The sequence below is a fragment of the Mastigoproctus giganteus genome, chromosome 13 (genome assembly GCF_048544385.1).
Source record: "Mastigoproctus giganteus isolate SK-2022 chromosome 13, ASM4854438v1, whole genome shotgun sequence".
Taxonomy (NCBI): domain Eukaryota; kingdom Metazoa; phylum Arthropoda; class Arachnida; order Uropygi; family Thelyphonidae; genus Mastigoproctus; species Mastigoproctus giganteus.
The window spans coordinates 149839695-149857392 of record NC_143587.1 but is presented as its reverse complement, the minus strand read 5'-3'; the positions used below and the strand labels follow the sequence as shown (position 1 = coordinate 149857392).

Here is a 17698-nt window from a genome sequence, read left to right as displayed (position 1 = left end):
TACTTATCCTTAATACCTTTATAAATACTTGTTGCTTTTGTCTAAATGGTCATTAGACTCAGGGGCACTCGCTTCTGAATCTGATTTTCCATCGATATTATTAACAGCTGTTCCATCTTCGATATAGCACCTGAACGCTGTTTTGTGATCACTATTGATTTTAAATGCATTGATCCTTTGACATGTTCTTTTATACATGCACTGTCCTTTAAAATAGTATTCACTGTTGAAGCGGTGAGACCTAATTCCCTTGCAGTAGATGACAAACTTTGTCCTGCTTCGTACTTCTTAATCATTTTTATCTTCATTTTTAAATAAATTTTGTTTCATTTCCTGGCACTACCACCACTTGCACTTTCCGTTGGTCGCTTTCCCTTCATCATTGTAATATGTAAATAGGAATGAAGAGAAGTTTCTGAAAATTTGTTTTTTATACGATTGAAGATTTCAGTGATGGGGAACACATTTCACCATAATGCCGTAACATAAAAACCCACACAATTATAGTTATCGGTATTATCACAAATGCAATAAGATCGAGTTTACTACCCATTTATAATTAGATTCACTAACAGAAAAGCCCAATAAACTGGAAAGTGCAAATTGTTTTTATTGTTTTATGGTCGTGACCTCCAGAAATGTGCTTTAGAAAAATATCACAAAGGCATTCAAAATTGGTTCTTATAACGCAGTGGTTTTCAACCTTTTTTTTAATAACGGCACCCCTAAGTAATTTATTTTATTTTGCGGCATCCCTACTCAATTTTCTCAATATATATATATATATATATATATATATATATATAAAATATTAAAAAATGTGTATGTTATATGATATTTATTACAATAATATAATTATAAAAATTATTACATTTCATAATACAAATTATATATATACAGTATATATATATATTATTATTATTATTATTAGCAGCCATATGGTGCAAGGAAGCCTGAGGCTTATGCTGCACCAGCCAAAAAAAATTTGAGTTACCCTGTGTGTGTGTGTGTGTGTGTGTGTGTGTGTGTGTGTGTGTGTGTGTGTGTGTGTGTGTGTGTGTGTGTGTGTGTGTGTGTGTGTGTGTGTGTGTGATATATACAGTATATAATTTTATTCTTTATATAGAGGTACTAAGTGAAGCAATTATTGATCACCACAAAATTAAAAAGATACTGTACACCTTTTTATAATGAAATAAACATATAAATTAAAAAATAATAATAAGTTTAAGTAACTTAAACCCAAATTACGTGGCACCCGTGGAATGTTGTTGCAGTGCCCCGGTTGAAAACCTCTGTTATAACAGGAACATATGATAACGATGAAAGGGTAGTGCATTTTAGAGTGATAAATAGCTTAGTAACAATGTGTTATTGGGTTCACATTACGATATTTTCACAATACCTCCATTTATTCCTACGGGATGCAAAATACATTTCCACGATTTTTTTAAGTTTTCACCAGCCGTCAAAAACTTATGTAAAGTGAAATTTCCATAAGTCGAGTATCACGTAAGTCGGGGAGTTCCTGTATAGAATACAGAACAATATTATGAATTAATGGCTTGCTCTTCTTCGTACAATTCACAATATTTTAAGCTCTAAATGTTAAGTGAATTAAGCAGGAATAAACTACTCACAGTGTCATTCTGTATATTCTGTGTTCTAATCAGAAAATAAAATAGTTTCAAATTAACGTGATACAAGTGTGTGTAGACTGTTTTGCACTAATTCAATTAAACAATTCTGGATTCACTTGTTAGTTATATTAACCCCAGGGGCTCACATCCAGTGAGTATGGGCTTGGCACTGCCTCGGGCTTCCTTGCCCATATGATTAATAATAATATATGCAACTTTTATTCACCACTGTATTTTATATTACATTGTTACGAACTAATATAGTTAAGGATATGATGTCACCAAGTTTGTAAGAAGTGAACTAAAGAATTGGGTAAAGACTGAATCATTTGTCCTTGATATGTAGAACAGATATCCAAATAAAATGTACTCAAATTTTATGCACCTAAAATCTCTTGCATTGGTAGCTGCTGAGTTATCCAATGCAATCTCTTGCATTGGATAACTCAGCAGCTACTCGATAGTTTAGAATTCTGTCACAAGATATTTTTTTTATAATGAGTTATAGCTGTAGATTAAGGTTTCCGATTTGTAAATTGTATTTTAGCCATGGATAACAAAAAAAACAGCACATAAAATGATTGTGAAAACAGGCTTTTTTATGACGTGAACGTTTTTAACTGTTTCTTACTTAAAATGATCACTTTGAATTTAGATTTATATAATAAATTACTGTTTTTTTCTTTTACTATTTTTGGCATAATATGAATTTATTTAATTATAAGTAACATTTAAGGCCTGCACATACCAATTCATCAGTGATGTTTCACAGCATGTCTATAAATGATAAAGTTTTTAATCTTTAAGTTTTTCTTTTTTTTTGTCAGGAGCAGCAGCTGAAACAGCAACAGCAGCAGCAGCAGCTGAAACGCCTGCAGGTAGCAGCCCAACAACAGCAGCAATCACCTCAAGCTGTAGGTACAAAAGTAGCTGTTAGTGTGAACTCACCTCTGACTGCCAGTGTAGCAGCAGTAGCTGCAGCTGCAGCTGCACAGCAGAGAGCAGCTCAGCAACAACAGCAAGCAGTGGTAAAACAAGCAAGAGGCATGACAGAAGCAGAAGTAGCCCAGTTGTTGAAAAGACAGCAGCAATTACAGCAACAGCAAAAACAAGCAGCTGTAGCAGCACAGGTATGTTTTTTTAGTGAGGTCTTTTCAGGAAACAAATTGAAAAAACTATCTACTATATAGGGTAATCTTGCCGTTGTGTAGGTAATCTATTCCAGTAACTAAAAAAGCTGGCTAGAAGGAAATTTGTCACAATCCAGTATAAATCTCTTTCCCTTTAATTTGAAATTATAGCCTCTAGTTCTGGAAATCATTTATGACAGTGAAAACTTTGCCTTCATTCATTTTACTTTTCCCTCTAAAGTGTCTAGTTAACAAGCTATTAGTCATTTGGTGTCTGTTCTGAAATGGGTATCCTTTTTGCCTAATTTTGCAAAGTGCATTGCCCATCTGTGGACCTTTTCAAGAACCAGGATGTCTTTCTTTAGGTATGATTTCCATACTTGGGCATGATACTCCAAGTGCAGTCTCACCATTGACTTGTACAGTTATATTATGACTTCCCTGTCTCTACAAGCATATGTTCAATAAATCATCAGTAGAACACAATAGTGTACACTACAAGTCTGCCTAAATAACAATCCTTGTATCTCTTTATCTCCTTCTCTACTGTCTTTAAATCCCTCCTCCAAATGTATAAGATATATTAGGATTGTTATTTCCCAAATATAAAACCTTGCATTTTGCAGTATTAAAGCATTTTTAAAAAACTTTGAGGCTGCCACTTTTCTGCCACCCCTGCTGGCTTTATCTAAAATTGATTTTAAGGAGCATTGCTTGGCACTAATCACTGACCACTCTCCTGATCTTGATATTTTCTGCAAACCCTCTGCACTTTTTTCTGCAGCCATCCCATGATCCATCTAAGGATCATGGGATGGCTGCAGCCTAACCTTTTCTGCATTATGTTATGGATCAACTTATGCCTGTTATAGACTTCAGTACTTTTCATTGCCTTCTAACTCACCGTGCCACCTTTTTCCATTCTGTTAATCTGGCAGCTCTGTATTCAGCAATTCTTCTCATGTTGCATTTTATTAATAGTATACATGCATTCATGCCTTCTGTGAACCCCAGCAATACCTCGCACAGCGCAGCTTCAGCCAGTATGGGATTCACTATAGTGCGGTTTATAATCTGCAACTGAGATTGATAATGCAGTCATATATGGCTGACATTTTTCTAAAATTTTCTAGAATGATCTCCACAAATTTGTGGAGATCAATTTGCATCAGTCGCTTATTCTAGATCTTTCTGCAAGCTTATACAATGTGCATATGTACTGTATATAAGTACTGGCATCATTTACTTCCTAAGGTAGTCAGCTTGAAAGGAAGTTCAGCTTCTTCTTCTTAAGAACAGGTGTATCCTTTTTGTGATTTTTTTTCTCCGTGGTCCCTTTATTATGAATGAAAAAAGAAAGTGGGATGATGCCAAGCCAAAGCAACGTAAATGAGGTTGAAATTAGAAGAGAAACTTGAAATAATCAAATGCCATGAAGATGGTGCTGCGCGAGTAAGTTTTACCTCATTGTGCAAACAATTGCTGTGGCTTTGAGTCCGAAATTCAGGATGTTTTCGAAGATGTCATCAAAATTGGACACAATCTTGGATTCAATTCTTTGGAAATGGTTAATGTTCGAGAGTGCATTGATACATATTTTGAAGCTCTCAATAATGATACTCTCCATAACTTAGACAAGGACGGGCATATGAGGAAGCAGAAGAAAGTCCAGAGTGTAACGAAGGAGCTAATAAGTGCGAGAAAAAGAATTTCCCTTACAAGAACTTGATTAGGGCAGTGGAAACTGCTTCAGACTTAATTATGAATCATGATCCAGACGTAGAGCGTAGCATTAATGCCTGACGAGCATTAGAAAATGCCATTCAGTGTTACCAAGAACTCCACAAAAAAAAGAAGAAAAACAAAATGGTGCAACTTAATCAGTTTTTTTTTAATCAGTACATTTTCTGGCTTTCATTTTTTCAAAATAAAATTGTCGTTGTTTTCCTTTTTCAAAATAAAGTTTATCACTTAATTTCATTCTTAGTCTACCTCATTACTATTTGTATTTATTATTTTTCTAACTAACCATGCATAATACCCAGGGGCTCACATATGGTGAGTATGGGCTTGGCACACTCAGGGTCCTGAACTGGATATCATCATGCTTCTCTTTCTAGGTGATCCCCATCTACTTCTGACTCTTCTCTCTCTCAGGGTAACTCGGAAAAATTTTTTTTTGGCTGGTGCTGCATAAGCCTCAGGCTTCCTTGCACTATGTGGCTAGTAATAATAATAATTATATCTACTATAAAAAAATCCTTGTGGTACCCACGTATCATTATTTTCCCATTGAAACTATTCCCCGTTTAGTGCTGATTCAGTCAGTGCAGTAGTTTATTCCAATGCATTAACCGCACTGTGCGAGGTATTGCTGTACTTCTTTAACCCCCTTCATGGATTATCATGAGATATCTCGTTTTTAGTTTTAAAAGTTATTTGGAACTACACAAAATATCTCGGGATACAATAATACCCGAAGCAAACAATACTTCCAAATTTAGGATTGCAATGTATTTTCTCAGGCATTTATCTGGCTAATTTTGCATTAGCTAGATAAATCCCGAGATTTCTCGGAATTTTCTTACGCCTGGCAGCAGTTGACTGGCTTTCATTTTATATTTACTTATTGTACAGCAATGTCAGAACACTAGCGCTTGTTTTGTGTCCTAAATGCTGAATACTGATAAGCGTTAACCAATTAGAAAGCTATCGAAAAATATTTCGCCGCCCTCTTTAACTGCCGCCTGTAAGCGACTCTTACCTCGCCAATCCACTTGTGGCAGCTGTGTGTCAGAATGTAGTTAGTTCACGATTATCGCTTGTGGCGGGATATTACTGCTTGCCGTTCCACTTGATTTTTAAATGTTTTTATATGATGAGTAGTGAACAGTGTTTTTCTGTTCCTTTCTTTTAACTCAAGCACTAATTTATTTTAAAAATCTGTATAATTTTCACACTTTTTTGTCGTACACGAGATAATTTGGGATAGCCCAAATGGGTTAATTACTCCCATATATTTTCTACTAAAAAATTTATAAAAAATGCAAAAAACTATACAATGAGTATTCACATGGTGCATACTTTTAATCTGTAAAATAAAAAAAAGTCGATCAGTTATGGCACACTTTCAGAGAAAAAATGTTCCGGTAAGGGGTTAAAGGTGTCCATGGTTTCTATGTATTCACCGTCCCTGTGCCACATGCCTAATTAATAGAGGCCTTGTACCATCTTAGATTGTCATAGCTCCCTTTTCTGAAATTAAGCCGACACCTCTACCTTTAACAACTATAATCTTATTTTTCAGCATCCGGCTTAGAACTGCATGATCACTAAAGGGCTCCCTTACTGTAAATCCTGCGATACATTATTATTAGCATTAGTAGAGGCATACGATGCAAGAAAGCAAGTTTATGCAGCATCAGAAAAAAAAAAAAACCTCCCATTTCACCCTCCATTCGTTCCAAATGCATGTCCAGCTCAGCCTTAAATTTATTTAGGCTATCAACTTCCACAACAAATATGGAAGTCTGTTTCACCAATCAACCATTCACTGGCTAAGGCACGTTTCCACACATCTATTCTACAACTGTCTTTTCTCAATTTGAATCTGTGCCCCCTCAGGTTCTTAATTTGAGCAAGAGTTGAATGGGTTGATCAAGCTGAATCCCATCAGCATTCAGCTTGATCAACCCATTCAAGACCTTATACACCTTAATCAAATCACCTCACAGGTGCCTACTCTCCAGGCACTGCAATTTGCAGAACTTAAGCCTTTCTTGGTAAGAGCACCGCTTTATTCCCCTCACCAATCTTGTTACCCGTCTTTGTACTCATTCTAGCAACTCTACATCCTTCCTAAAATGAGGCCTCCAAACCTGGACACAGAACTCTAGGTGTGGCCTGACCATCGCCTTGTACAACAGGATAATCACCTCCCTGTCCCTGCTAGCAATATTCCTATATATCATTGACAAGACTCCATGAACTGCCCTGGCAGCCCATCTGCACTGCTCAGCGAACTTCATATTTGACTGCATAATTAACCCCCACGACTTTTTCACTTTCTTCTCTGAGTGTAGTACCACATAATTGGTACATTTCTCTTGGGTTATTGCTACCCATATTCAGTACTTTGCATTTGTCAATATTAAACTTCAGTTTCCACTTCCATCTTTGTTGATCTTTGAGGTTATGACGGACATCATGGCAAGATCCAATTTTACTTACATTTCAAGGGAACAGCTCTAAAACGATCTTTGCAGGCGGGCCATTAGTTAGTACACCGGATCGAACCTATTGGTAACCCTTTAGGAGGCTTCTGGATCAGGTAGTGTATAATCTTGTTACCTCTACTCTGCCAGATAGTGACTGGAGCGAGTCCGAGTAGTCTGTATGCGAGGAGCATTGTTGAGGCCCCGTTATGTCAAGGATCTGGAGACTTCGTCATTTGGAATCTCCTCTTTTCAATCTCTCTGTGGTTTAAAATCTCTCTACCTCATTTGTTCAAATTCATCTGTTGTCTCTACCGTTCTCCCAACTCCACTAATCACTTGGAGCTCTTTGACTTCCTCTCTTTGCAACTTGATTTTCTCCAGTCCAACTTTCCTAACAGTGAGGTAATTTTCCTTGGTGATTTTAATGTTCACAACTCCAGCTAGCTTCTGTTTTCTAGTCACACCGACCCAGCTGGTCGAGATGCTGAGGCTTTTGCAATTACTAATGACCTTTCACAGATTGTTCATTTACCTACAAGAATACCGGATAATCCTAACCATACAGCCAACACACTCGATCTTTTTCTCACAAACAACCCTTCTAAGTACACGATCGAAGTGAGTGGTCCTTTAGGTGCCTCAGATCACAACTTGGTGAGACTCTTCTCCAATGGAGCCTTTATCTCATGGCTATTCCCAACCCCGTATTGTTTGGCTTTACAAGAATGCAAAATGGGATGAACTGCGAGATTTCTTTTCCTTGGTTGGACTACTGTTTCAAAACTTCTGATGTCAATGTTTGCTCAGATCGTATCGGTGAAATTATTCTTGTAGGAATGGAATCCTTTATCCCACACTCCACTTTAAAATATCGTCCTTTATCTAAACCTTGGTTTTCCAATAAATGTGCTAAGGCTGTTCAAGAAAAGAATGTTGCATATCATAATTGGCTTGTTTCCAATTCTTCAGTTTCATTTTCTGCCTACATCAAAGCTCGCAACAATTATAAAGCAGTTATTAATCAGTCCAAACTAGATTCTGAACAGGCTAAGAGTAGAAAACTTGCTTCTTGTCGTAATGGTAGCCGAGCATTCTAGTCTCTTGCCAAAGCTTTTGGCCGCAACTTTTGCACATCTGTGCTTCCATGTCTGTCAAAATCAGATTGTTCTGTTGTCACTTCAGCTAAGGATAAAGCTGACCAACTAGCATCCCATTTTTCTTCCAGCTCTTGTATTAATGATCTTGGTAAAACAACTCACACCATTCCCAACACTCTCCATTCAATGCCTCCTGTGGTCTTCCATCAAAAGGATGTCAACGAATCTTGATGCTAAGAAAGCTCCAGGTCCTGATGGTATTTCTCCACTTGTTCTCAAAACCTGTGCACCTGAACTTACTCCTTTTCTTTGCCACCTTTTTTTCACTTTCTTGTTCCAAAGGTGTTTTTCCTTCTGCTTGGAAATTTGCTCATATCCAGCCAGTTCCTAAAAAGGGTGACAAATCCCTCCCATCCAATTATTGTCATTTTACAGTTACTTCTACTCTTTCTAAAGTAATGGAGAAATCAATTCACCGCCAACTCTTAAACTACCTAGAAACCTTCTGTCTGGTCAACGATTGCCAGTATGGATTCCAGAATATCACCAGTGTCGATCCACTGGTGATATTCTGGCTTATGTTACCCATTTATGGACAAATTCAACAGAAAAGTTCGGTGAAACACAAGCAGTTGCTCTTGACATCTCAAAGGCTTTCAGTCGTGTTTGTAATAAAGGTCTTCTAAACAAGCTTCCATCTTATGGTTTGTGAACTGTTTTTTTAATTGGTTATCCAGTTTTTTCTCTGATCGCTCACTGAGGGTGATGGTAGATGGCTCTCTGTCTTCTAACTTCTCCACTAATGCCGGTGTCCCCCAAGGTTCAGTTCTTTCCCCCACTCTTTTCATCTTGCATATTAATGACCTTCTTCCATTGACTGGAAATCCTATCCATAGTTTTGCCGATGATAGCACATTGCTTTCAACTTCTCGAAAATCTGCTACCAATTCCTTAAATGCCGATCTTCAGGTAATTCTCCAGTGGGGCAAAGACAACTTAGTTGATTTCAATCCTTCTAAAACTCTGTCTTGTATTATATCTCACAAAAAGGATTCTTCTGCTCCTATGCTTACCTTTGGTGACACTCCGATTTCTAGGTAAGTTGATATATTTTTTTTAGGGATTACCCTGACTTTTAATCTCTCTTGGCACCAGCACATTACAAATATTGCTTCCTCTGCCTCTAAAAAACTTGGTTTTCTCTTTCACTCTCTGCGTTAATTTTCTTCCAAACAGCTGTTCACTCCGTACAAATCGCAAATCCACCCTACCATGGAATATTGGCCCCACATCTGGGGTGTGCCTCCAAAACCTCTCTGAGGCTTCTAGATTCCATTCAGAAGAAGGCAGTTAGGTTAATTAATGACTCATTTCTAACAGAGTCTCTCCACTCACTGTCTCATAGATGTACTGTTTCTGCTCCATGTCTTTTCTACAGATACTTCCATTGGCACTGTTCTTCTGAATTGGCTTCTATAATTCTTGCTCTCTCTTTCAAAACAGTCCAAACCCATGCCGCTGCTAGCCAACATCCATTTACTGTCCGACTTCGAACTCACTGAACCAACTTTTCATCTTCCTTGTTTATTCTTTCAACTGCTATTTTCTGGAACTACCTTCCTTCGTACATATTTCCTGAAAATTACAGTCTACAGAAGTTCGAGTCTAATGTCAACAAATATCTTTTCTTGTCTTTTCAACCTCCAACCCAAGCACAGTACTAAGTGCTATAGGTTCTAATACCTCTCGTGTTTTGGGTTTTCATAAAAAAAAAAAATATATATATATATATGTATATATATATATATATATAGTCAACCAATCAACGTTTACTCTTTTTGAACTAGAGAGCTCCTTAAGTAGATCAGCTAATAGTGCACCAGGGCCTGATGGGATAAACTATTTGATGCTTAAACATCTAAATAAATGAGCTCCGAATTCATTACTGATCTATTTTAGCCCAGATATTCTCAGAAGGCTACTAACCTCTTTCTTGGTGCCACTCAATAGTCCTTGCCTTTCCTAAACCTGGAAAGGATCAGTCAGATCCACAAAACTATCGGCCAATATCTCTTAGCAGTTGCCTTGGTAAGACATTAGAAAAAATTATTCATGCTCGATTAGTATGGTACCTAGAATCTCATTTGATAATGAACGAGAACCAGTATGGCTTTTGAAAAAATCAGTTAACTCTAGACCTTATGATCAGGGCAGAATCCACATATACGGAATTCTTTTATCCATAAAGAACATCCTGTCATGGTCTGCCTGGATATCAAAAAAGCCTTTGATACCACCTGGCACTATAGCATTCTTCAAAATCTCTATGCCACATGTGGGGTCAACTACCATTCAGAGCTTTCTCATTCAATCATTCAGAGCTTTCTCCAAAATAGAACCATTCAGGTTCTGTTTTGCAATTCACTATCCCGTACATTTGTCCAAGAAGAAAAATGAATATCCTCGAAGTTATCTCTTCTACAGCATGGGAAGCCAATCGCTTCACACTTTTACACCTGTATCGAACCTTGATAAGATCTCGTCTAGACTATGGAGCTCCAGTTTATGATTCGGCACAGAAGACAGCATTGGCTTGGCTTAATCTGGTGCAGCATAGTGCTCTCAGGATTGCTTTTGGAGCCTTTAAGACATCCCCAGTGCAAAGTCTGTATATAGATGCCAATGAACCTCCACTACATCTTAGGAGAAAAGTATTGCTTCTTAGCTATGCAGCCAAATTACGTAACATTCCTTATCACCCCCATCTGGACATATCTCTTTGAACCTCAATTGGCAAACTTCTATAAAAATAAACCCAATGGAAACAAACCTGCCGGCATCCGGCTACAGGAGCTAATGCAATGCTGGAACATCTATCTTGAAAATATATCTCATGCTGCAGATGCAGTACAAGCAACGTGTAATATACAGGGTGTCTCAAAAATACATGGCATAACTTCAGGAATGAGTTCTTCATATGTAGACAATAAAAATATTTTATATCAACATAGTTCCGGAAATGCTTGGTTCCCGAGTTATTAACCGGAATGTCTTATCTCCGGCTGGTAATTTCCTTCATCATAAGGTTTTCCATTTATTAACACACAACTGTATATACATTCTCAAGATACATATTAATCAATTTATATACAAGATTTATATACAAATTTTATATACATACTCTTATATATGCTGTAGCCTTTCTGTACATGTGCTTGTGTGTGTCCTGATATGAAGGGTGACTCCTAGACTTAAGCCTATCTCCACCTATTACTCCTATAATACTCAGAACCTGTGCAAAACAGGCCTGAAAAGAGAGTGTTATGTCAGGCCATTTCGCCACCAGCGACTAACCAACACCTGTATCAACCATTCTCTGTGTGCGTGCTATAATGCACAAATCCCACACCTACCAGATGTAGTGCTATACTGGTAGGTGCCAGCAATCCCACCCCCAAGGCTCTCCAGACTTGGAGGCCAGCAAAAAAAATAAATAAATATAAAAAAAAATTCCAACTAGGAACAATGTATACTTGTTGAAACAAAAGCAACATTATACAATTATTTACATGTAAATAGCAAATAATACATACACTTACAATGACATTAACTTAACAATAACACTTAGATTAACATTATCTCCACTTAGAGTCCATCCACAAATGCAAGCCTGCATTTGGGTATCCAGGAGTGGGAGATCATCTCGCAACGTAAATCAGAAACATTCTATAAAGATGACAGTGCACGAAGCGTTCTGTCGTCAAATGTGCAGCACTTCCATTAATTGGTATCCTGCAATAGATTTCTTAACTCCTGTCTTCTTTTAAAAACTTTGGCCGAGAATTCCTGAAGCAAAGCAAAAATGTCTCACCTCTGAACCAAGAGAGAGGTAAGTTATTCTCCGTGAGGTTTGGTAACCTATTTAGTAATTCCTGCCTGTCTGAAGTATACAGTCCGCATTCAAGGATGACATGTCTCCAAGGTTCAACCTCACCGCACCAACAGTAGGGGTCAGGTTCTAATCCTTTCAAATAGTTTGGCCCTTAAGCCATGTTCAGTGATTAAGTAACTCGTGGTCATGGTGGGAGCAAACCAAGAAGATACCCTCTTGTCCATTGCAAAGCTTACAACTGGAATGAATCCTCTTGTAACGGTTCCATACTCACTCAGATCCCAACGTTGCTGCCTGCAACGTTGGGATCTGAGTGAGTATGGAACACAAGCTCACCCCAAATTCTATGTTTTTCCTCCTTTATGTTGTTATTTGGATTAGAGGTGATATTCAGTATTTGTAACAGCCTTCCCTTCTTTAAGTTATATACAATACCTCAGAAAATAATGTGTAAATCCAAGGGGATGGTACCTGCAATAACCTGGAAGGCATTTGTCGACACTGTCCTGGGAGCGCATATAACTGTAAGCAGAATTGTACGTTGCAGGGACAGGCACTTAGCTTTAGTTGTAACCTTGGTAGCAGCCGCAAACCAAATACCAGCACCATAAACTACAATGGGAAGAAATATCGTCTTGTAGTACAATACCAGAGTTTTTTTGGATAAACCCTATTCCTTGCGGGAAATTCTAACAACTGCAGCTACGAACTTTTTGATTTTTTAATTGATTTTAGTGACGTACGTGAAACCTGAGATGATCATCTAAAGTTAAACCCAAATACTTGGTGTTCTGTACATGTGGAATTTGAGTACCATATAGGGTTACCTTTGGTGGCGTTCCATAATCGAAGTGGTGTTTAAACACCATGAAATTGGTCTTGGTGACAGAAATCTTTAGTTTATTTAAATCCACCCATGCCACTAAATTATTCAAAACTGACTGAATTTTTTGTTCAAGAATTTGCCTTGATCCTCCCTGCACTGTCATCACCAGGTCATCTGCATGTGCAACTTTGATGAACTCATCGCTTTTTTGTGAGCCACTGGTCTAGCACTGCATTCCAGAAGGGAGGGCAAATATGGAGGATGCGGAATGGTCAAGGAATGACTACCGCATATCCCCGGAGCAATATGGCCTTAGTTGCTAATGCTCCTAAAAACCAAATAACAACAACAACAACAACAGAAGAGAGGTCCCAAGTGAACCCTGAGGGCATCCTCTTGAAATGGTAGTTGTGTATGATAAATGCTTTGCACATACTCTAGGCACCTCCGTAGCCAGGTGGGAAGGAGCAGCAGTGCATAGCACACACTTCTTGATTAGACCGGGGTTCGAGCCCTTCACCACCAAATATGGAGGATGCGGAAAGGTCAGGGAATGACCACCGCATATCCCGGAGCAATATGGCCTTAGTTGCTAATGCTCCAAATAACAAACAAACAAACAAGCACATACTCTAATTTGTCGGTCCTTAAAGTAAGATCTAAGGAGACTTTGAACAGGTAGTCATCACACTTTGCCATTTGCAGTGACCTGAGAGCACTCTCCCATCAGAGGTAATCGAAAATGCCCTCAAAGTCAATAAAAACAGCAGAAACATATTTGCTGTTTGCCTCCTGAATGTAAGTCAGCAAGGCTGAGATTGCGCCCACAGTGGATCGTCCTTTTTTGAATCCAAACTGGGAATCAGTGGAGAGTTTATGTTCTGTAAATAATTTTAAAATCATTGGGGCAATCTTCCTTTCAAATAATTTGCCAAGATTGGCCAATAAAGAGATTGGCCTGTATGCTCTGGGGTTTGTTTTTGGCTTTCCCAGTTTATGCAAGATTTTTAGGAGCACAAGCTTCCATTCAAGAGGGAAAAGCCCTTCTAGCAAGCATTATTATTATTAATATCCATGTGATGCAAGGAAGCCTGAGGCTTATGCTGCACCAGGAAAAAAAAAAAGTTCCCGAGTAACCTTAAGAGAGAGAGAGAGAGAGAGAGAGAGAGAGAGAGAGTGTGAGTCAAAAGTAGAAGGGAATCACCAAGAAAAAGAAGAATGATGATATCCAGCTCAGGACCCTGGGTGTGCCAAGCCCATACTCACGAGATGTGAGCCCCGGTGTTTAAATAAGTTTAATAAAGTCTCAGGGAAGAATTCATAAAATTTTTCAATCACTTGATTCTCAATGAGGTCAATGCCAGGACATTTTTTATGGTTCAATTTAGCTACTGCAGCTCCTAGCTCAAACATATGAAAAATGGCAATTTCAGTTGTCCCCTTATATTCCCGATTAATGCATCTAATTTCCGCTTGGTCAGGGCTCTCCATATATGGCAAGTCTTCCGGAAAGAGGCTACTCACTATTGCTTCGACTGTAGATTCCCAGTCCGAAGTTTCTTAATTCTCTCTAATTACCGTATTGTAAATTTCACTACACAAAAATTTATTTTTTGAAAGCTTATGGATTATAATCTCAAGGTTCAGCATTTCCTGTTTCCTTCACCAGACGTTGCTAACAATTTTGCCTGCTATCAGCAATTGCTTTATGGTACCTCTTCCTCAAGTCTCTGTAATCATTTTTCAAGGCCTGAGTGTCTGCGTCTGATAGATACCTTTTCCTTTGGTATGCTTTTCTTGCTTGTTGAGTTTGCTGTCTCAATTCAGCTAGTGCCAAAGACTGCTATGGGACAGAAGTTGTTCTTGTCTGTTTTCTTTTTGTCGAGTAGGCCATCACCTGATATAAATGATATTGAACCAGAAAGACATATTCTTTTGCTGTAGGTGTTAATGATTACTTTGTCATCTCCATTAAAAATTGTGTTCAGATATTCACAAAACTTGGTCCAGTTCACCCTATCCATCTGAAACGCCTTAAATCCCTTATTGTTGTATCTACTTGTCTATCATCCGGTAAAACCGTGAAGGTGATTGCTCGATGGTCACTATTAATTAGATGCAGATTGACATCCCTATCCACCAGATTAATGGAGGTTAAAGTAGCATCTGTGTTAGATTCACCATTTGTTGTCAAGAATGTATACGGTTTATTAGGTAAGTTCTTTACACAGAGATTATGACCCAAGATCAGATCAACCAACTGCTCGCCTCGAGCATCAGAAAAGCCACTGTTCCGAAGTGCAGACTTAGCGTTGAGATCAGCTGTAATTAGTAAGTCATTAGCTGAAAATCTGCTACATACTCTGTCAAGTCTGTGCAAGGCTGGCCGAATATCTTCCGAGGGAGGAAAATACTGGGAAACCAGATAAAACGACTGGTCCCTGGAAGAAACCAGGATACAAACTGTGGTAGCAGAACATTCACTTGAGATAGTTATTATTACTAGTTCACTGTTAAAGATAATTATGGCAGCCTTGTGTCGGTCATCACTTGAGGAAATAATCCTTGCAAAAATTGGATATCCTATAACTTTATTCGCTGAACTCCCTACCTGAGAAGAGTAATATGGTTCTTGCAAGCATACAATATCAAACCCCAGATCATCAGCAGCTTTCCTAATCTCGTCTGCCACGGCACGAGATCTCTGCCCATTAATTTGAAGAATTTTTATTTCGCCGTATTGCAGGTTAACACTTGTTGAATCAATTACCGTTGTATTATTCATATCTGGTTCTTCGGTCTGTCAATTCAACAGCATTAAGATACAGGGCATTTATTATCCCTAACCAAGTGATTACGGTCCCTACCTCTACATTTACAATTAATGCACTGAGGTGGTTCCTCATTATGGATACAGTCATCAAAAATATGGCCTCCACCCATGCAGTGGCCACAAGATACAGCGTCATGGGAACAGAACTGCACACTGTGACCATATCCCAGACATCTGAAGCATTTACTTACAACTGTAAAGTTACAAGATCTATGTGACGTAAAACCTAGATAAATTTTGTCACTCTGGTCACGGTGCCAGAGTTAAATCTGAATGTAAACTCATTCTTAACTTCCTCCTGGCTAAAACCAATGTCTTTTAAATTTTTATTAATTAAATCCTCCTTTGAGTAGTCCTTCAGGACACCGTAAATCAAAACTGTAGGATCGGACAATCTTGGTTTTTCCATTGACAATCCTGCTTCTTTTAATGCAGAAGCACTTGAGATCTTCTTGGCATCATCAGGATTTGTTGTCTCTAACAACTCACCCTTGTTTCTCAAAAGATGTACACCCTTGATTTTCATGTCCTTGTGGTCGTTTTTAATCACTTCAGTAACTGCCGTCCTGACACCTGACTAGACGCCAGGGACGATTCTGCTGAGGGCCTAAGTATCAGTATGTTTTCAGAATCAGAGAACCCCACTTCCGGAATCCATCCTATCTTCACCAGCAATTGATCTGCCCGAAGAAGCCACCACCTCCACTGAAGAAGTCAGCAGTGGAATCTCTGTTATTTCAGGAGTCTGTCTATTTCACTTTGAACTACCACGAACAGCTTCTGCAAAAGTCTTATGAGGATGTAGATCACGTTGGATCTGTATCATCTTGTCCAAAAGACCTGCCATGATTTCCAATTCAGATGCTTTGGTCTTAAGTCATTCATTATCAATTAAAATTGTGGTGGTAACTGCCTCTAGATCCATCCATAGACTATGAATGCGGTTAGAGGCAAACTTAGTTATCTTGCTAGAATCCTTTGATAAAAACTCTCCCAGAGCTTTCCTGATTTTGGCAACTGTAGCATATACAATTTAAGCATTCAGAGACACCACCCAGGTCCAATCCCTCTGTTAGAGAAAGATCTTCAGAATGATTCTTTTGGAACCGAGTTACTTTCGACAATGACCATCAGAGGCTCAGAGGCCAACGAAACAGAGGGACTCTCTTCCACCACAAGGTTTTATCTCCTCGAGCTTGAGTAATTCTAGGAGTTTTGGAAGTTTTCTTCCCCCTGCACCCCTTCTTTTTCTTAGATGGATCTGTTGGCTCTGATCTTGAAGAATTCTCAATGTCAATATCTTGTGTCAGTATCCTAACTTGGTCATGGTCCGTGTCGGCATCCATGTCAGATAAGTGTAGGTAAAAAAAAAAAAAAAACCATTGTCTATCCTCTTATTCTAAACTTGTCTTCTCAATCCTAATAGGATACTCACTAGTACCCTAAAGACAAAGTTATGTCAATATGTCTATGTTTAGTATGTATTTACACTTTTCCAGCTGGATGGAAAGTGGAAGGGAAGTTCTGAAATCTTCGAAAAGTAGTGTCTAGATCTCGGTCCCTGATAGCATGAGGGTGCCAGAAAAATTGTTGAAATTAAGTATTTTCTTAAGATCCTCACCTACCAATAAGATCTCGGTCCCTGATAGCATGAGGGTGCCAGAAAAATTGTTGAAATTAAGTATTTTCTTAAGATCCTCACCTACCAATAATGGGGTCCCTAGGACCAATAGATGAGGAGAAATATCAACTTTAAGATTGAAAAATGATAGCCCAAACAAGCCCACAATGTTATCCAACAGAAAGCTTAAGTAAAATAAGAACGTATGGTATTAAGTCAAAATACTGAGTTGGCGCTAGTAAATGTTTTCCGTCTCCATGACTAACTTCAAAAAATGGAATATTTCAAGTCGCCATTATCACCCATACAAAGTCTATGGGATAATAGTATCTCTATGGGAGATTTCAATGATATATGTATAAGCACTATGCAATGCAATGTATGACTATGAAATCAATTACTCAGTTTGTAATATAATCTCACGCAAATAATTCCACAACCC

General features: G+C 38.3%; 1 protein-coding gene across 2 annotated transcripts in view; it reads left to right on the top strand.

Moving 5' to 3' along the window:
* dom (domino helicase) overlaps positions 1 to 17698 on the top strand; it is an 896769-nt gene that overhangs the window by 779408 nt on the left and 99663 nt on the right. For both annotated transcript variants that reach the window (XM_090388005.1, XM_090388004.1), the window contains one exon: positions 2468 to 2770. In XM_090388005.1, coding sequence (XP_090244131.1) covers positions 2468 to 2770 — 303 coding nt within the window. The remainder of the gene's footprint in view (positions 1 to 2467; positions 2771 to 17698) is intronic.